Consider the following 21,540-nt stretch of genomic DNA (forward strand, 5'->3'; position numbering starts at 1 on the left):
ACAACCTTTGGCCAAGCCCACGGCTCCGAATTATTAAAGCGTACCCTTTTTTCTAGCAATACAAGACTAACTGCGTCCTCTGAGAGCATTCCATTTTTCAACGCTACTTTGGTTGCCTCACCATAGATATGGTCTTTAAACTTACAAGATCTCTACAAAGAATAATAATAGAGGCCGCATTAAGAGTAGAAAGCAGGCCTAAAGCCACAGCACCATGAGAACGCATAGCACTTACGACAGGTTCACTTAGCAACCACCATGACCTACGCAGTACGAACTGGCCAAGCACAATGTAAGGAAACTTTTAGCCGAGCCATTAAGATCCATTAGACGTACACTCTACAGTCTTTGGTCACAATGCATCCGCCACCCGTCAGGAGCTAAACGGTTCAGATCAAGAGACAAGCAGAGAGCCAGATGGCAGGTTTCTTTATTGGGTCGTTCTAATGTCCTGTAAGCATTACGCCGACACGAGGTGTCGGGCCAGTATTTGTCCTGGCCTTCAAGTTTTAAAGTTAAACAGTGTGATGATGACAGACATTGACAGCAAGGGGTTTGCATGAGATTCCAGTGTTTTATGTAGTGACACCAGACCAACGGCCTGTTCAAAGCTTTCAGTGGAAGGACATAAATCAGATTTTCTGGATTTGAGCTCACTGAAGGCCAGAGATATTAGTTGGGGGGACGGGCTGGAGGGGCCATGTCTGTGTAACACTGTCACATAGTTATGGACTTGACAACTCAAAGCCTGTGTTAAAAGGAAAGTGGTCTGTGCACACAGCTTAAGGATATGACTTGTGTTATTTCATGCCAAGGGTTAAGGCAATTATATATATTTACTGTCAGAGCTTAAATCTATCCAAGTTCTGTTAGATTTGCACTCAGGTCTCTTTTACAGCAAATGCCAAGTAACCTTGGATTCACACAGCTGGGCACATCCCCAACTGGGAGCTGTCCTGTATAAATACAGTCCTATTGATAGGTGTCTCCTCAAGGAGATGTGGTTTGAGCTGCAGGATGACTGCAGTATTATGCACAGAGGAATGCCATGACGGGGACAATTCAGACATGGTGGGCTCCCAACAGTGAATATTTTCAGAGAGTTTAAAGCGTAACAAATGTGTGTTCCCTGCTGAAGTATTTGTGCTGGATGTGGAAGCCAATACTTCTGTGATCTGCTTCTCACACTTTTTTCTTTGTGTATTTAAAACCTTTAAATAACACTACCATTGTATAGATAATGACTAGGTTGAGGTTGAGGTATTGTATTTTTGAATGCAAAAACTGCTGTACATTAACCCACTTTGACAGTAAATTGTTATTTTTTTTGGTGGGAAAGTTATATAGTATTTAAATAGTTTAACTCTTGGCAGCAGAAGGTCTATCTCGGTTTATTTTGCTGGAAAAGGAGCCTTTAATGAATGTTCGTGATTTAAATAAAAGTGTTGATTAATTAAATGTTGCACATTGAGAAGGTGAAAGTGACTTTTTTTGTCTTCTTCTGCTACGCTCCAGCACCTTGCCGAATCACTTTGTACTGTGTCTTTAATTGTGAAGGTTGAAATGTATCCATTACATCCCGTTTCCTGTTTCCAGTTTTGAAACAACTTCTGCAGAAGGTGAAATACAGATATGGTTGATGGCACGGAATGAGGAGAAATACTTCTTCTGCAACGCACTCATGCAATTAGCCATTTGATCAAAGAGGCTGATGCTGAGTGCCAAATGAATGCATAAGTGTTCATAAATAGCATTTTAGTGATTTGTTTGTGATGGTCAAAATGGGTTCAGTCCAAATCACCCACTACGGAGGCCTGAGAGGCACAACGTAGGACCATGAGGTGAGATCATAAACGGACTGGAACTTCTCTGCTATGTTTAGCGCTCTGCCATCGATAAATCATTATTGCTTTGGCTTTACGACATTAATGTGATTACTGTAAACAAACTGGATCAGAGAGAGAGAGAGAGAGAGAGAGAGAGAGAGAGAGAGAGAGAGGAATCGTTTCCAGTCGCTGTGCTGTTTTTTTCGATGCTAGACACTGGGACTGGATTGACGAGTCTGTTAACATTTTTGAATTGCTTTTTAAGCTTTAATGCACAGCAACGTCAAACAGAACACAGTTAAGGTCAATGGTTTATTTGACATGTGACTCTTTCAGCTTTTGATCCCCATGCACTTTCTTTTTTTTTTAACGAGAGTGGGAACTCTTTTGAACTGCTGCTGTCTTTAGGTCAGATCGGGATCAACCCCTTAAGAGTCTATTGGATCCTCAGATCTTTGTGGATCGAATCTGACCGATCTTTGGTAACTTTCAGATCTCAGCTCTCTTTTCTCTTTTCTGCTTTTGAATTGGGCCCAAACAGCCTCTGATGGTTAAGCTGTGGTTTACATTACTTTGCATTACTGCTGCACTAACATGCTGCTCCTTAAGTGCAATTCTGTAGACATGTTTCATTTGGGATCGTTTTGGGAAGCGATAGGGGCGACAAACTGTGTAAATGTAACGGTGCATTTCAGAGAAAATGCTCAAAGCAGCAGACGCACCACAAAAGAAACACGTACAAATGCAATGTTGGATGATGATCGCAAACAGCTGCAAACAGATGTCACGTCTGCTTGTCAAAGAGGTCAGAGTGTGGATTTGAGTTAATAATCCGTACAATAGACATGCGGGTGTGTTTAAATGTGATACGAGTCTTTGCATTACAGAATGCTTTTTGTGTTCAGTGTGTGTAAATGATCTGGTTTAATGCAAAGGATTAGTGCTTCTGTAAACCAGTGGTTAAACCACTGTGTTGCCCCGGCTGCTATGTGTGTTTGTTGTCCTTTGCACTAAGTAAAATAAGTGCCTAGGGTTGGAAAGGCTTTAACTACCAAATCAGCTTGGCCTGGGGTGTGTGTGTGTGTGTGTGTGTGCTTTGCGCTTTGCAATGATGCATACACCATGTTGTTAACGCTTGTGTTATTTTACAGACCTTAATATATGGCCTTCGTCCTCATCCTCATATTTGCACTTTTTTGTATAAGGTGCCTTTTTGGCTTTTCCTGTGTGTTTTTTTGAGTTAAAAAAGGACGGCGTTTGTTCATGGAAATACTGTGCCTATTTATTTTCTTGACCTGCAAGCATCTTACATTGCCAAAATCATGACATACTCCTGACACAAAGGATTTAGAATTGAACCCACTCATGTATCTTGGACTTTCTGGAGTGTGATGAGGACAGAGGAGAAGCATGAAAAGGCCAAACAAAGGGGGAGTGAAAGCACAGTGTGAAATGGGATTTAAAGCCATGGACTGTGAACTAATGGGCTGAAGGCACCATGACGGCCTTCAGAGTGTTTCAGAGCAGTAACATACAGCTTTTGTCCAGTCTAAATCCAATTTTACTCTTTGGGGTTTTTGCATGCTAGTTGGAATACATGTCCCTTTTATTGCTTTTAAAAAAACAAAACAAAATCCCAGCTCCTTATAGCATCGTACGCTTTAATCCAATGTCAAGGACTTATGTGAATCTATGGACCGTTTAGGCATTTGAACCTCTTGACCTCAGAAGTGTTGGCCTTCATAGATTGAGCTCAGTAGAGCCACAATGAAAAATAAAATAAACATGCCCAATGATCTTTAATCAAAACATGACAAGATGACAATAATCCTTAGTGTTAAAATACAAACTTTGTTTAGTACAAAACAACCTTGGCGGATGTTAAATATTTTCCTCCCACATTGACAGGGAAAGGAATTAGAGATTGAGATTGAAAGGCTCCAACTGAGAGGATTAAAAAGCAGGCTTCTTTTACCGAAAGCTAATAATAATAATAATAATACAAAATCAAGTCATTTATTGGATTTATTTTTCATATTTGTTTAAAAAAATCCCTCCACATCCAAACAGTAAATACAATGGTTCTCCAATCATTTCATTCATTGTAATGGATGTACGGGCTACTTGACCGCCTGCCCAGCTTCACGTGGGTCCTCTTTGCTTTACTTAATGTAGGACAACAGGCTACGGAATGTCCCCCGGAACAATTGTCATAATATTTTACTATTCTTCATCATTTTGGACCAACAGAAAATAATACAGACCAACAAGCATAACATTTTCGTTTAAATTCCAAACCAATTGTGAGTTTGGGGATTTTTCTCAATAAGATAATAAAGTGTGTCGGACCGCGATAGAGCTTTTTCTCACAGCTTCACAAAGCACCTGAGCAGTTATCTCCCAGCCTTTCCTCGCTTTGCTCTGTGGCACGAGAGGAAAATGCCACGGCTCCGTCTGACCCCGCCTCCTGCCCTTGTATTGCCGCTTTTAAAGCGTTTCTGGGGCTGTTTTCAGCTCCAGCTGTGGGCTTATTGTACACTACTTTGCAGACTATTTTTGTCTGGATTTCCAGGAAGCGAGCTCGGGATGCTCTGACATTCAAGGAGCTTTGAGCCTGCTATTAGTCAGGCTACCTGGCACAGGGAGATAGCACTGAACTCCTTCAACCCTTTGAAACGCTGGGGACCGTGTTCCCACAAAGCATCTTAGCGCCGGGCCGCTGATCTGAGGCCGGCTCCTGTCTCCGGTTGTGGTGATGTTCACACATCCATGGGACCGCCGCCGATGATTCCAGATCAGTGTGTTTATTCTGGGAGGCTTTATGCACGCCAGCCTCCAGCTCTGCTCCGTCTTTGAAGTGCGGACACGCAAAGGGGGGAACCTCTGGCTCAAGGCCCCCAGGAGACGTGAAAGCTCCTCTCCCAGTTGTTATTTACGAAATGCTTTGTTTTCCTGTGGAGCTAAAGAGGCTAAAATAACCTTCCATTTGTGGAGGTTATTAATGATTTATTCTTTCCATGCACGCTAAAGCAGAGTGCCATGGAGAAAGCACGATGAATTAGTTATGACTTCCTGGCTTATTGGGAAGTTACCAACCAGATCACCTTTACTCACCTCTCACCAGGATGCAAAAGGCAATTCACAATTGCTCCACTTCTTTATATTCTACTGAGACGCAAGTGATGTCTCTTTATTTATTTTCTTTATTTAGTTATTGATACAAGGGCTTCCTCTCCAAAAAGATGATTTCATGACGAACGTGATGTATTGTCTGATGAAAATGATTGACACCTGACAATCTCTTCAGCTTTGGTAGGGACTAAGAAGATGGTAGGTGACTTATGTCCTTTAACCCAGGGATCTCTCTTTATTCAGTGTCAGTATTCGACCTCAGTTTCACACTATTTCTAAAATATTTAACAATTGTCAAAGCATTATTTAATCCAAGTGCCAGATTTGAAGTGGGAATCTGATTCCCTAAAGGTTAAATCGTCACTCTTCCTGTCTTATTTTGTAGTTTTCTTGTCGCTCGTGTCTCTGGGTGAACTTCACTTCCTGCCTTGTCTTGTGATTGCCTGAGTGTTTCCACCTGTGTCCAATCACCTGCACCTCCCTTGTGTATTTAAGCCCAATTACTGTGTTTAAGTTGTGCTTTGAAGTCAAACTTGAGTTGAAGTAAGTGCATACGGTGTCTAACACTCTGGCTTTCGTGTTTTCAGCAGAGCTGTAATCAGCATGAGCTTTTGTAAAATGACCTCATTGAATGAGATCATTGAATGAGATCACTGAAGGATGATCTCATTGAAGGAGGGAGAGGACTCTTCGACCTGCAGACAGGAAGTGGACAGATATATGTGTAGATGGATGGGTGAAAAGCGCTGTGGTGATGCCGCAGTTAGCTGGACAGCGGATACGGAAGGGAAACCCAATGAAGCTAATTTATATCATAATCATTGAACGATTGCTTCTGGCGAGAATACCTCCGAAAGCTGATCAAATTACATCAACGGTATAAACTGTCAGCCACTGATACTACTATTACTTCTCCTTCTAGGCCTTTGAATATTTCTGTGGAGTTGTTATATAATCCTGTTTGTATGTCACTGCGGGTCACTGGAGGGGATTCCTGAGAGCATGTGACTCAAAATACTCACCGGGCATCGCAGAGGAAATGCAGTTATTAAGCACACACACTCTGCATGTCAGATGCAGACGGAACAATAAGGTTGGATCATCTAGGCGTCCAGATGAGATGAGATGGTTAAAGTTAGAATCAGGGGCCGGCAAACGCTTTGTAGCCAATGGTAGCCCAATAGCAGTGAATATATGCTCATTAATGGATGTGTGCGTGTGAGACGCCGGGTCCTACTACAGAGGATTATGGGTTCTTTACCTAGATCCCTGTCTCATTTCAATGACAATGGGAGATCAGCGTCAATTACTGCTGCGTCTTTGCGTTGTGATCCAGAGAGCTGATAATAAAGCTGGCTTTTAGCCCCAGAGGAAGAGGGGATGCTTCATTACTACACTAAGTCTGTCCCTCTATCGATCCACAATTTGGATCCAGCTCTTTCTGCAAATGGTTCTATTAAAATATTGCTTGCTGATTTTCCACTGTCCCTCTATGATGCCACTCCGCACTATGTCTATCCATTTATTATGAAGGGCTCTGGATTCCAGTGTGTGTCTGTGAGTGCATGAGTGTATGAGTGTGTGTTAGAGGTCAGTAGGGAGTGAGCCTCATAATCCGGTAATCAAACCAGCTGCCACCCGACCCAACCCCCATCCCTCCTGCACTCTCTATCTTCTGTCTCTCCATCTCTCTTTCCATCTATTCAGTTTTTCTCAATGATTTTGTGTTTGTTTATTGTATCCTCCCTTCTCTTAAATGACTAGATCTTTATCTTTCTACCATCATGTCCATTTAACACTTAATTTCAGCTATTGCAATTCAAGAGGAAATTAAAATGTAATTAACTTTGTTCGACCACCTTTATATTGATAACAACAACAGTGTGTAATCCAATCGATAAACTCTTAAATTATGTTTCACAGTATTGTCAAAGGGAAAACAGTGTGTAGATCAAGTGTACATCAACAACAAATCCATTATTTGTAGCAATTGTAATTTGTTATTGATTGAGTTTCTATAAGTGCCCAGGCTCTTTTTTTCATGGATCCCTTGTTCTGTTTCTCATTTTTCATTTCTCTTCTCTTTGCCTTCACCAGTTTTTAATAAACCTCCTTCACTCTCCTCCACCCTCCGTGTGTCAACATGCTGCCTCTCTCCTCCATCCCTCACGCCTACTCCCTTGTCGCCATGCTCTTTTCTTTCGTTTTGCACCTTTCTTTCTCTCCTTTGTTAAGTCTTTTCACCTCTTGCTGTGTGTGCAACGAGACCCCTTCTTGCTTTGCATGCTTTCTCCTTCATTCACTCCGTCACCTCCACCGCGCTGGAGAACATTGCTTGCATTTGTATTCTTTTCCAGCTTATTAGCCGGCTTGTGGCACCAAATGGCTTCGCGATATGGATCCCAGCGGTGGATTGTGTTCTTATCCGGTGTAGATGAAATGTGGCACTTAACAGGTATTGTTGTGAGGAGTGTGACCTGCTGTGATTCGTAAGGGCTCATTTCTTAGTAGTGACGGGTTTCCGTTTTAATTTTCGAACTAAAGCTGGATGTGAGGAGCTGGGGGAGCGCATGTATCCTACACGATAGCGCTCTGTGATACTTGTTCAAGGCTTCAGACTCACTTCCTGGCTCTCACGAAAGTGTAGAATTCAGAGGATCTCATACTGGAACATAGGACCAAAGATTGGTCCTCTCTTTGCTAATGACTGGGAGGTGGATTTCAGACATTGACCATGGCTATCATCTGTAAATGTAATCTATAGAAAATACATTCTAACATAACAAGAGCCAAGTCTGGCCAGAGAAGACTTGTTTTCCTATCACATTATTTTAAACATGAGCTTACTGACAGTTTTAATCACCCGTAAACTTTCTCCTTCACTCAATTACCTAAATAACACATTGAATCATGATAGATTACCTCTGACAGCTATGCCAGGTTGATTGAAAGCAGACTTTGTGTGCTCTGAAACAAGTCCCTCTCTAACATCAAATTTAACATTGTTTGCTTCAGCAGCAAAGTAAGTCCTTTCATGAGGTGGCGATGACAGTCTGCATGCCAGATTGACATCAGGCCAAGATCATTCAACAGTTTGTTCCACCACAACAGGTCGGACTCGCAGTCATGTCGCAAATGCAGACAAACTACAGAGTCGGCTTATTATGCATATATTCTGCAGTGAGAGTCCAGGGGGCACGTAGCCCGTTAGCAGTTTTGAAAGTGATCTTTTACCTATTTTTCTCTTACATTTACGTGTGTGTGTGTGTGTGTGTGTGTGTGTGTGTGTGTGTGTGATGAACGAGTGGTGAGACAGAGTCATGAACGTCTTCCAATCCTCTCCTTCTCCATATTTGCTTTATCTCCTGCTCCGTGAGCATCTAACCCTTTTGTCTACACACTCCATTCACCACGTGAATGAGTCCATTCATTCGTCTAACCCTCGTCTTATCTCTTCAGACGGCGTCCACAGCATTTCGGCCCAGTGCATCCTCCGCGTCCTCATCATCACCGAGGACATGCTGGGCAGCAGTGTCACCGTCCGTCTCCAGAACATGTCCCAGGAGCACTTCCTGTCACCACTGCTGGGGAACTTCCTGGAGGGCGTGTCGGCCGTGCTCTCGGTGCCCGTCGAGGACGTTTTCATCTTCAACATCCAGCCGGACCTGGACGCGGCGCCGGGAGGCATCCTGAATGTCAGCTTCTCCGCTGCGTTGCCCGGCGGACTCTTCTTCCCGTCCGAGACGCTGGAGGAACAGCTGTACCTGAACAGGCCCAGGCTCACCTCACTTACACAGATGGAGGTCAGACACCGTTTACAAATGGCCGTGATTGCTTCGTGTTTGTGTGTGTGTGTGTGTGTGTTCAGTAGTGCATGCGGGGGCAAAATACTTTTTCAAATGAACGTGCTGTGACTAGAAAGCAAGTCGCATGCACGAGCTTTGATTCAGGGCAACGTGTCGTGAAATGGGCAAAGCAAAAAAAGTCATTTAGCACAATGTGTAAACACAGATGCATCTCATGGTCACCAGTGCGTATTTGTTTGTGAAGTGATGATAATAGAAGGCAGAAGCCCCGCCCTGCACAGACATAAGCAGCAGTACGCCGACATGACCACTAACTGTTTTCATGCATGAAATCTCACACACCTGGTCACAGCATGCACATCAGTTACATACAAGCGAACACACGCTCAGAGCATCGTGGCACATGCACGAGAAAATGAGAGGTTTCGATGGAAGGTGTAACAAAGGGAACAGAGAAAGAGGACGGCGGTGTCATTATTTCCCCCCCCTCCCACCACTCCAGGTTCTCCCGTTCGACGACAATGTGTGTCTGCGTGAGCCGTGCCAGAACTACATGAAGTGCATCTCGGTGCTGCGCTTCAACAGCTCCGCCCCCTTCATCTCGTCCCAGTCCATCCTGTTCCGGCCCATCCACCCCATCGCTGGCCTGCGCTGCCGCTGCCCCGTCGGCTTCACGGGGGATTACTGCGAGACGGAGATCAACCTGTGTTACTCCAACCCCTGCCTGAACGGAGGGGTGTGCGCCCGCCGAGAGGGAGGCTACACCTGCATCTGCCGTGAAGACTACACCGGTGAGCGTGTGTGTGTGCGCGCAGGTGGCGAGGGAGCTTTTGTGGTTATTAGAGAGACGCGTTGTGTGTTTGGATGGTGGTAATGACATGTTGGTTATGAATTATATTGCTAGTAAGTTTGGTTAAAGCAAGTGGAAAATAAACCCAACTTTATTTCATCCGTCTTTTATGAAAGACTCAATGAAGTGTTTTTGGAAATAACTCAAAACTGCTTCAGATTAGGGTTGAAGACGTTTCACCTTCAGATCGGTAAACTAAAACTGACAGTGTGTTACTTTCTTCATCTCCCATGTTACCTTCCTTTTTTGATCCACTCTGTTTTTGCTTTGAGCTGAACAACATAAAAAAACACACACTCCACCGCTTGGGAGATCTCCCCCCCCCCCTCATCTCTCTACCTGAAACTTAGTGTTTTACACAAGCACACACACACACACCATCACACACACAGTCGTTCTTTTTTTTTTTACCTTTCCTAAACTCTAGACTAATTTCCTCTCTGGCCTCCTTCTTACTGATGCATGGCCTCAGTCCTCGAGCCACTGAGTAGATTATTGCAGAGGATGGATGCTGTGAATGTCCGTGTGTCTGTCAGGGGGGGAGATTTCCTGTTTTAATCAAAGGAGAGCTGGCGTAGCGAAGCAACGCTTTTCCTCCAAGCGAGTGTTTTTCCGCGAGACGGAGGAATGTAGAGAGAGAAGGGGAAGAAACAAAGGACAACTGGAGGTAGCTGAAGACAGACAGAGAGAGAGAGAGCGGGAGGGCAAGAGGAAGACCGAGGATAGAGTACGAGGGAAAGAAAGCAAAAGGGACTTGAAGGGTGTCTGGAAAGTTTGACAAAAGCTAGAGAAAGATATTAAAGTAGAGAGGTGATATGAAAGGATAGAGGAAATAGAGGCGACACCAGTGAAAAGTTGATGATGAAGAGAGAAACCTGCTGGCTGCTTTGGCACAGCGGGGGGTTCACGCACATGACATCAACCTTACAGAAAAGGAGAGGTGTCACTTTTTTAAAAGGGTGGTTAATCCGTTACGCCTGTAATTTGCCTCCTCCAAACCAGAAAAATGCCTGGAGTTGTGCTCATTAAAACAAAACAATAACTGCATGCCAAATTACTCAGAGCACAGAAAGCAAAATTGCCTCCAAAGTAACCACAGACTGCCGAGAGGGACCGAGGCCGACGAGCAATGTAGCGCTTTCCTGGCAATTTTCTCACAGTGCTCACCGCGTGAAACACATCAGGGTCGAACTACATCACTTGCAGCAAAGTGCACGGAGGACAATGAGGTGGAAACGGCCAAGCTCAGCCTACAACACGACGTATCTCTCAGCCACCAACACAATCACGTCCCGCTACATGGCTCTGCTCTGTGGGGGGAGGGGCTGATCCTCTGCAAAGCGGAGGAAATTTGGGATGAATATTAGTATATTAATACATATTAGTTTGATTGTGTTAGAAGTGGCGCTCGTAATTGTGAATAGGAGGAAAACGCTAGAGTGCAATGTGAGATGAGATCACATTACCTGCTGGAACATTTTTTAAATCTCCACTTAAGGAAAAAAAAAAAACATCAGTAAACTGTGCCACCGCTGTGGCTTAAGCTTGGATGCTCAGTGAGGTGGTTCTGCGTGCGTTCATTTTTTACCCACATCATGCCGCTCCGCCTCCCCAGACATCCACATACCTTCAAATCGATGGCATTGTCATTAAAGGTGGTATTGGAGCCATCTTGCAATGAACATGCAAGATCGCTGTTCGCGCGATATGTGTAGAGGCCCGGAGACAGAGGGGATAGGACAAAGGGAAGTAAAACCAGGGGGTAACAGGCGCTGCAAAGGAGCACAGAAAAACGGTGTGAGTAAGAGGAGCAGAGATTAAACAGCGAGAGAGTTAAAGATGGGACAGGAAAAAGAGAGACGGCAGAGCGTGAGACATGAAGGAAAGGACGGAGAAGAGGCAAGTTCGGCAGCAATGCGAGAGACGAGGGAGGCGGATGAGTTCACAAGGAATAACATGGAAGGAGCGCTTCAGGGGGGAAATGGGGGAGAGGCGTCTGGGAGCAACGGGAGAGGGATGTAGGATGAGAGATGAGGGACGGAGTGAGGGAAATCAAATGGGTTCTGGGTAGTCAGTGTTTCCTGCGTAGGCGTCGGGTGTTGCTGTGCTCTTGTCAACGCCCACGGCTAGTGGGAGGAGGAGGAGGAGGAGGAGGACCAATAAACAGGGACCAATTCATTCTGCAGCACACAAAAATCTCTAGACATCTCCCAACCAAGTTTGCTCTCTATCACATTCCGTTTTTTCATTTTTCCATCCACCTGCCTTCATCCATCCTCTCATCCATCCTTTGTGGCTCCCTGAGACTCGGTGGAAGCGGAGCCGAGTTTTCACAACTTTTGCCTTTAATAGATATGCATGAGGTGTGATTTGTGTAAGAATTTCTTTGGTGTTTCTTCACTTCTTCAGACTTTTATGCTGTTCGGCATTGTGTCAGGCATCGTTGGCTAGTATTTGCTAGTGAGCTGGTGGGATATTTCTTAGTGCCCCCAAGAGCATAACAGAAAATTGTAATACATTTCTGTAAAATATATATGTATATTGAAGACCCTCTTAGGTTTAACTGGACTATTCACGGAGCCTCTTCCACCAGAGAAAGACAAAAGATAATTAAAAAAAAAAGGTGTCACAATGTAACTTCAGGCCGACCCGTCTGTTCACTACACATTTAACCCTAGCAATAGAACGGTTTGACACTGAACGTGACTTACGACCACTTTCCACCCACTAGTTGTAAACCCTGCTGTGAAGAAAGGTCAAGTACCTTTATGGTCCCCAGAGATGTAGAACAGTGTGAAGCACTTCATCAGCAATGGTTGGGTATCCTTCAGATGAGTACTGAATACCCATCGTTAGCCCAAGGTTTAAATGAAACCTTGAGGAACTATATGTTGTATAACAAAACGAGGGTAATTGTTCACATTTTGCGTAATTATAGTGGGAAAACTGCTCGTGTTATCAGACTTCAAATCAAAAACAAACAATCCTTGACTTTGAGACGCATTGACCAGACCTTTAATCTACATTAATAATGGCGCCATGATCTATTCAAGTGGCTTTTATGCAAGATTCCTGAGCATCTGATTGTAATCCGCTCTGCTTTGTCTTACTGTGACATGTCGAAATGTACACTATTAAAGAAAACACTCATTGAAGGTGTTACCGCCTACAGATGAATGTACGTTTGAGTTGACTCAAATGTATTGAATGGCTCTTTTGAATACTAATAAGGCAACGTTTCAGTGTCATTTCCTGTTGAAGATAATATTTTTGTATTTCTTTGTCACATACAGTATGTCAAAGGTTTGCCCATTAGTTCTTTTGCCAACTCTCATAGACGTACCTCGGCTGCCATTGAAAATGGATAAGGCAGCTGTATTTTGAGGAGAAACCAGATATGTTGTTTTCAAATCCAACTGTTAGACATGGACCTTTTTGTTTGACTCAGATTATACCTTTTAGATTCATAATTATTAACCAGTGCTTGGAAACCTTGATTTAAATATGAGCCTGTGAATCATGTAGGTTGAAATTGAAACAGCATAGATGGCTTCTCCAGCTCTAATGAACCGCTCTCCAGCGTGCCTCACTTTAGAGCTAATAAATTGGTGGGAAGCTGTAGTTACACCTCCTACAGCTACAATTGCTTAAACTGCACTGAATCCCTGCAATGTGCACTCTTTTATTCATAACAATTAAAAATGTTCTAACCTCAAGCGCGCATTTGCCTCGGAAGCACGCAAAGCGCGCAGGAAAAAGGTCCTCAGCAGTATGAAGAGAAGTTCCCAGTGGACAGTTAACCTTAAAGATAGAAGTTACAACCTGAAAGAGCGTCGACCGAGAAGTGATGAAGAGAGAGGTACACCATGCAGATCACAGTACGATAAAACACGAGGGATACGCCTCCGAGAGCCAAGAGATGCATTGAGGAGACGCACCGAGAGAGAGAGAGAGAGAGAGAGAGAGAGGAATAAATTAGTTTGTGAGCCGTGAGGAGAGAGCGCGCAGGTAGAAATCAAATTGCTTTGTTGTGTGAAGCAATAGAAAGAGACGCGGTGGAAATGCGGTAGGCGGACATGAGATTAGTTTTGGATGTGATAAAGTAGATATGCGTGTTACACTTAGGAATCGGATCCAGCGCAAAGGGAGTGAAACAGATCACACACGCGGGGAAAATTAGCTTGAAGTAGCAAAAAATATGTGTGGCTTCTGAAGAATAATGCTAGTGTATGAGCGACTTCTAACCTCACGAAGAAGATGTTGACGGTTTAAATGTAAGGAACTAAAAAAGAATGGAAAGACTTTTTAAGCCTCGAGGGGAAGAGAACGCTAAAATGTTCTAAAGGCTGTGAGACTAAATTAGAGTGATTAATATGACGGTGAGGGAAGGCAGAAACAGGGAGGCGGAGAGAATGAAGTGAGAGGTGAATTAGTTTGGGCGATGGCTGCAGAGTAAGAGGAGACTAAATTACGTCTGGCGAGATAAGTTTCAAAGCATTCAAGAGGATACAGAACTTTTGGCGTTATCAGTTGCGAGTGTTCTTAAAAGTTCCAACTACACAGATTGCTTTTTCAAAAATAGAAAGAGTGCAATCTGACCCTGCGGTCTGCATACTTTTGGTATAGCAGACGTGATGTGCAGCGTTCTTAACACATGTCCATGGCAGAACTGAGTCATGAAATCACAGCTAATTATTAAGCTACACTAGTTACGTAATTGGCAACTTAAAACTCCCACGTGAAGACAAGGGAATTTATATTTTGAAGCATTGTGTTCACTGTTGGACTGTTGGAAGCTCTGTGATTTTTACTACGTATTTAAAGTATATTTATTAATTTATACATGAAATAGTTTTAAGATGACAAAAGACATTTGAGACCAATGACTCAATTGAGGAAATGAATGAATCATCTATTCGTTGATAGCATCTATTATACACAAAGCAGTCACAAAGAATTACACAGATATTCATTGTAGAGTGAATTACACAGGAGCACATAATCGTATGAAATGTACTTTGTGGAAAATTTAATAATTTCAAGTTAATACATTTACAGAGAAAATAATAAAGGAGAAAGTAATAGAAAGTCAAGCGCTTTCAAAATGATGAGACAGAAACAGGACTTTGAATTCATGAGATTAAAATAGATGAGAAAGTTAACACCCAAAACACTTTATCTAGCAGCAAAGTGCAGCACGCTGGAATAATAATTTTTTTTTGTAGCCAGCAGGCACATTGACATGTTTTTTGATAGTATTTTTGATTGTAACAGCAATGTTTCTGAAGGTATATTTACTGTTTAGAAATAGGAATCAAGTGCACACACAGCAACTCCATCCATGGCCAGTCATGCACATTAAAGAACAAGACAACAACACACATCAGGGACCTCAGATCAAAAATACTATAAAGTATGAATAGACATACTATATTATAAGTAAGTAAATGTTGAATAGTCACTAAATCTTATTGTAAAATCAGGCTCCAGTAAGAGAGCATATTTGAAGTACAACATCCCTTTGCAGACCCTTATTACAGTCATAATAATGGAAGGTAATCTGTGAAGTGTTTTCAGAATTTCCTTTACATGACTGCTATAAACTACCTGAGTATCTTTGTGATTCTTTGCAATCTTTGATACTGGAGGAAACGTTTCTGAGATCCACTTTGTTGAAATTGCCATGCAAGGAATGGAAAAATATCCAAAAGTGGAGAAATATGAAATGAATGAAAATGAATAAAGTATCCAAGATGCCTGAAGGAAAAAGAGGGATGTTAAGTCAATGAAGAAAGAGGATGCACTGTGTGAAGGAGGCAGGATGAAAAGGTCAAAAGTTAATATGTGAAGACGTAACAAATAGAAAACAATTTACTGCATCATCCTCAAATCGATAGATCATTCAGAACCATTTAAAGTTGTAATCCACTCTGCAATCAGAAACATACATTCAAATCAGTAGAGCCCTTTAAGCACCTTTTCACTGCGAGAGTGTGAAAGAAAAAAAAGAAGCAAGACCCAGCGGCGGAGAAAAACGGGAGAGGGGAGGCCTCTGGGGATGTACCATGTGTTTAGGTGGAGGAAGAGGAGGAGGGAGGTGATGGGGTGGTTGGGAGGCTTTTTTGGGCGGAGCAAGCTAAGGTGCCAGGGGGTTTGTGGGGGAGGTGTGAGGGGGGGGCTGACGAATAGTGGCTTTGATGAATAAAACATGGGTGAGAATGAAGGGGCGGTGTGAATGCATTAAGCCTCTCGTAGAGGAGGACGACTGGATGGAAAGAAAGGAGAAGTACACACGGAGATGGGAGGGGGCGGTGGATGGAAGGAGCCGTCTCCTTTCAAACAAGTGCAACCAGAAAGTCAGAGGTTTCGTGTGTGTGTGTGTGTGTGTGTGTGTTTGTGCATGAGGAATTTTAAAGTGCTGTCTCACAAATAAAACCCTTTTAGCGATATTTGAACTTTTCTTGTCCATGCGAGTCTGAACGCTGAGTAAACCGGTGTGTGTGTGTGTGTGTGTTTTCTATCATTGCGGATCAGTGTCAGGGCCATGGTGGTGTGGGGGAGAGGGGGGGGGGGGGGCAGACTCTCAACGAGCAGACTCGTTGAGAGTCTGCTCTGCTTTATTTCTTCTAATTACTGACTGCAGCTTTTGAAGCTGTTTCTCTGCAAATATTTTGTTTGTAATATGTTTATTTTTCTGTCTCCCATCGTCAAACGTCTTCCCTGTCAGTGTGTCAACCTGTACGCAACCGGGTTTGCATAATGAGCCAACGTGTGTTTAAGTCTCACCACACGCATAATTCATGAGTATTAATGTTGATTTATTTATTTTAATATTAATGAGGGGGTGTTTACGGATGAGTAGGCGCAACGTACAAAGGCGGGGAAATAGTGCCGTGCTGGAGTGCATATGTGTGTGTTTCCCTCTTTAATTGGTTCCCAGTTGTGTGCACTTACATTGAGGTATATGCTTAATGTCATGGGAGGGAGACAGATGCGATCATTTCAATGTCCTTGGGCTATTGTTAGCCAGGCCGGGTGCAGGTCCGGGTGTCTGAGTGTGTGTGTGTGTGTGTGTGCGTATGTGTAGTAAGTGTATGTCTATCGGCTGCCTGGTGGCGTGGCGAAATGGAGAGTGAGATTGACAAATGAATAAACTGTTATAAAGCAACCAATTGATTGATTTAAAGAGCAGGAAAGCAAAGCCCATCGATCAACGGAAGCACCGAGCAACCAGCACTAAAGATGATGCGCAGTGACACACTTTGGAGCGCTGAACACACAAGTCAATGAAAAATGCTGCCTTCAAACTGACCAGTTTACGTTTTGTTGGTCTGCGTCCCGTTTACACCTTTTGGTCCTCCCACACGCTCTAAATGTTTCACTTTGCGCATCGCACACGTGTTTGTTGTATGTGTCACACGGAGAGTCAGCATCGGAGTGCGAGCTTTCCCCGCAGTGGGTCTGTGTGCGCATGACGCGTACGTCTATGTGTGTGTGGTCATGACGTGCCCTCAGGCGTGTGTGTGTGTGTGTGAGAGAGAGAAATGGTGCGTGCGTGTCCACTTCTTGTGTGTGTCAGATTGTATCTGTGTACAGACGAACGTGAGGAAAGGTGAAGGCTTCCAGACGTACATCAGCAGTGCTGTTAGTCATCTGCATGTGTGTCTGTGTGTGTGTGTGTGGCTATTAGGATGTGAGGACACTGCCCGGAGGTACTTTGGCATCAACTGCAGCACAAACAAGGTGCCAACAGAGACAGCTACATGATACCAGCCTCCAGGGCGGGGTCAGTGATCTGTGTGTGTGAGAGAGAGACCGAGAGAAGGAAGCTACGAGGGAGATTGAATATTAAGAACGAAAAAAAACTCTGCATAGCATCTATTGTCTATGTGTGCGCATTTTGGTGTGTTAGTTTTTACCGTTGCGCTCCTGTGTGTGGGAGTGCCGGCAGGTTGCAAAACGGGCCCTGGAGGAGCCGTCTGTCTTCAGGCTGGTTTCAAACCCTGTCTGCTCTGCTGCTCACACGGAGGGCACTGGATGTGGGCGTTTTTTTGTGTGCAGCTGCTAAATGTCAGACTGTGTGTGTGTGTGTGTGTGTGTGTGTGTGTGTGTGTGTGTGTGTGTGTGTGTGTGTGTGTGTGTGTGTGTGTGCTCGCTCAAGGAAAGGTGAAAACAGAGCGAACATGTATTCCTAAATACCTTTGTCATGTGCATACTTGTGTGTATTGTGTGGGTGTAGCAGCCTCTTGAGACACACAGACCGGCGCCTGTCTGACCGGCAGCCAAATCGGTGTTTATTCCCTTTTTCATTTGTTTGTGTAGTTTTATTTTGGCGGGGGGGGGGGGGGTTTCCCCACATCAGAATCAAAATGACTCCTGCCGGCATTTGAGGGATGGTAAATGTTCCTCCTGCTCCTCAGGAATCGGCTCCCTGCGGCTCCCACTGTTAAATCACGCACTCATTTACATGTGAAGCGTCTGGCGAAGCGGTTCAACCGGAGCGATTTCAAGACCCTCGCGTCGAGTGTCCTTCTTCAAAACCTCCGCAATGCTCCCAAGTGACGCAACACGACCTTCTGCAGAGGTCTGCAGAATAGCTGATTGCATTACTGAATAACTTCCTCTTCAAAGACAGGGTATTGTTATCAGTAAATTCAGTAGTAAAGACAATACAAATTATCACGCTATTTTTACTTGAGCCCAGTTATTTAGAAAGACAATGGTGTTTTTGGAGTAAATAATACAAAGAATTGGAGGAATGATACCTCGATAAAGAAGAGACTCTGAACACTCTCGAAATATTCGTGGTTGCGTTGAGGAAGACCCGTTTTTCCACATGTCTCATGCAGTATACACCTCTTCTAACTTCAGTAGAAGTTCGTCATACAATATCAAATCATCATGAGGGATCCTGACTGGAGTTTACAGTAAAGCCCTGTGGCATCTTGATTGTTTTGTGCAATGTAGGATGATAAAATATGTTCTTTCCATGGTTAATCCCCAGGTGACCGGTGCGAGTTTGACCGGCGGCAGGGCCGATGCGTGCCGGGTCTGTGCCGTAACGGGGGGACGTGTCGGGAGCTCTCCGGCGGGGGATTCCGCTGCGAGTGTCCTGCAGGAGGCTACGAGCGTCCGTACTGCACCGTCACGGCCCGCTCCTTCCCTCCCAAGTCCTTCGCCATGTTCCGGGGCCTGAGACAGAGATTTCACCTGTCCATCTCATTAACGTGAGTTTTCAACCTTTATTTTAGCTTCTGACTCTCGTCATCCATTTGCACTCAGGGATCCATAACAACTCCTCTGTGATGCTCGGTTATCTTCCTCTTCTCTCTCTCCTCTTTGCTTTAATCTATTCATTTCATCTCCTCGGTGGATCCTATTTTTCATGTTTTCTCTCTTTGCTGCCTCCTCCAAACTCCCCGGTAGGAGTGTGGTTTCTCTTCTCCTCTTTCATCCATCAATTTGCTGGTTTCAGTAACATCTCCTTGGCTCTCTCCCCTCCCCTCTCTTCTTATCTTACATCATATCAACCTGGGAGCTCCTCTTTCAATCTTTTCTGTTTCAGAAAATGGCAAATGCTGCAATTGTGGTGACCCCATGCTCTTCCTGTGAAGGGCTCAGAACTCTTAGGTTTCCAGGAAAAATATCAGTAATTTTCAGTTACCCATTTTTCAACCAAATGTTCTCTTGGGCCATTTGTCAAGACTTTTAACAATTCAGAGCATTTGATGGTTGAGAGTACTGACCTACATGCAACCTGTGGACACGTGAGTGAGGCCGGTTAAGCACATGTCTGGTGCACATAGATTTTTACATGTATCCATATGTTTCTGCAGAGGTCAGGGGTCGTCACTCACTTGAGCTCCTTTGTCTTTGTCTTGCTCGCCAGACGTTTCCCTGCTGCTCCTTTGCCTCCCAACACGAGTGGTTGTCTACGGGGGATCTAAAGTGGTCCTTAACAGTGGTCAGGCAGGGTTATGGGTTGGTTTCCATGAGCGATGTCGTCTAATGATTGTTGCTAAGGTGACATTGCCCACAGGGTTGTTGCTAGGCGGATGTGGCCTCCCATCATAGAGTGGTTGCTTCAGACATTCAGGTCGTGATATTACTGCTAAATTAGGTCTGTGCATCGTTTGGGCTAAAGGCCTGCGCGCCGCGGGTTTGACACATGTGATCTACAGCATCAAGTATCATTCAGTGCCTTGTTCTGGGGTGTAACTTTTTTCCGACTGAGGCAAATTGTTGATCTTATTCCTATTGGGGGTTTTTTCTGATGGTGACTGACTGTTTTTATAGTGTTGTGTTTGCCCACAGCTTTGCGCGTTGGCCTTATTTTCACATCAGGGCAAACATTGTTCATGTCACTCAGTTTCTCCCTTAGTTTCTTTTTTCAACCCTGAAAGAAATCTTCCTTTTTCATTGTATACCCAAAATACTTCTTCCTCATTAAGTGTGATGGGTAAGATGGCTCCGTTGTGAGAGGATGGCTCTCCTTACTGCAAAACGTATAATGGTGGCCAATAATGTGGCAGAGGATTTGTGAATGACAGTACTGCAACTAGGAGGAATTAATATGGTTCTTTAGGAACTTGAGATCATGCCACTTGTGACACATTTATTAAAAAAAAAAACCGATGAAAGTAATGTATTGTTTTTTTCAGTGTGAATCTTTCGGCAGCTTGTTACCAGGAGGGACAATTTGTCATCTGTGCTGTAGTATCAAAAAGCAAACTGTTCTTTTGATCAGGACGGGTTAACATGGCAGCCTTGGCTTCAGCGTGTCCCCTCGGCCTTGCTCTGGAAAATCAACTGAGCAGCTGGAAGCAGTCTGCAGCAATATGGTTCAAAACTGTAGCACAGTTTAAATACTATTTGTTATTCCGTACAGAGCGTTTAAGGAGACTTGCAGCAGTTGTTAAAACCTGTAAAATATAGTGTAGAAATCTTATTTCACACACCCTATGTCCGTTCAGGAAACCGATCATGGACGTGGGTTTCTGTGTGTGTGTATTTTCTAGTTTTGCCACCCTGGAGAACAGCGGTCTTCTCTTCTATAATGGCCGCTTCAATGAGAAACACGACTTCATCGCCTTGGAGATCCAAGAAGGACAAGTGGTGCTCAAATATTCCACAGGTACCTTCATATTGTGCAAAAGTTCTTTTGTATTCTAGAATTGTCTGTAAACTGTAATCTGTAAGCACAATGTATCCACGATGGGAAAGAGCTATGTAGTTCTCTTCAATGGTGATTATGGGATTTATTTAGGTGTAGGATCAGAATCCAGATGAAAATTAGGATGATAAAAGATCAGAATTAAAAATAGGGGGTTTACACAATCACACTCAGATCAGCAGTGAACTGCGAATGTGTTGCTGTGAGAAAGCTCTACTGTGATGTGAGGTATTTTAGTCTTTTACTAACTGCAGACATGGAGAACCAAACCCCAGTTTGGAAATATCACAGTTTTTTCAACTTATCAAAGTGAGTGACATTCTGCTCTGGCAAGATTCACTATGCAACTAATTATTGACACTTGGCCTTAAGATGTGAAAAAAAGTACAGAAGTTCCAGTTATTCGCACAAATTCAATTCCATTTTATTAGCACAGCCCAAAAACAAATTACAATCTGTACAAAAAACAACATTCTCGGTACCCGAAACCTCACAGCAAAAAAGAAAAAGTCCCTCTAAAAAGTATATATATAATATATATATATGTATAATGAACACATAATATAACAATCTGCTGATGTTTTGACCTTCAGGTGAATCGTCCACTCAGGTGAGTCCCTTCCTGCCTGGTGGTGTGAGTGATGGCAACTGGCATACTGTTCACATACACTACTACAACAAGGTGCGTTTACATCTTAACATTTTACTCATCATTGTTCATGCTGTACTTTCGCCTTCATGCCCACAAAGCTC

At 43.7% G+C, this 21,540-nt stretch overlaps 1 protein-coding gene across 3 annotated transcripts in view; it reads left to right on the forward strand.

Moving 5' to 3' along the window:
• celsr3 (cadherin, EGF LAG seven-pass G-type receptor 3) overlaps positions 1–21,540 on the forward strand; it is a 71,755-nt gene that overhangs the window by 10,507 nt on the left and 39,708 nt on the right. For 2 of the 3 annotated variants that reach the window (XM_037478477.2, XM_037478478.2), the window contains exons 2-6: positions 8,418–8,761; positions 9,267–9,555; positions 18,619–18,841; positions 20,633–20,748; positions 21,381–21,469. In XM_037478477.2, the coding sequence (XP_037334374.2) occupies positions 8,418–8,761; positions 9,267–9,555; positions 18,619–18,841; positions 20,633–20,748; positions 21,381–21,469 (1,061 nt within the window). The remainder of the gene's footprint in view (positions 1–8,417; positions 8,762–9,266; positions 9,556–18,618; positions 18,842–20,632; positions 20,749–21,380; positions 21,470–21,540) is intronic. The other variant, XM_062563661.1, reaches the window with a different exon arrangement.

Source organism: Pungitius pungitius, chromosome 1 (genome assembly GCF_949316345.1).
Source record: "Pungitius pungitius chromosome 1, fPunPun2.1, whole genome shotgun sequence".
In the NCBI taxonomy this organism is placed as follows: Eukaryota; Metazoa; Chordata; class Actinopteri; order Perciformes; family Gasterosteidae; genus Pungitius; species Pungitius pungitius.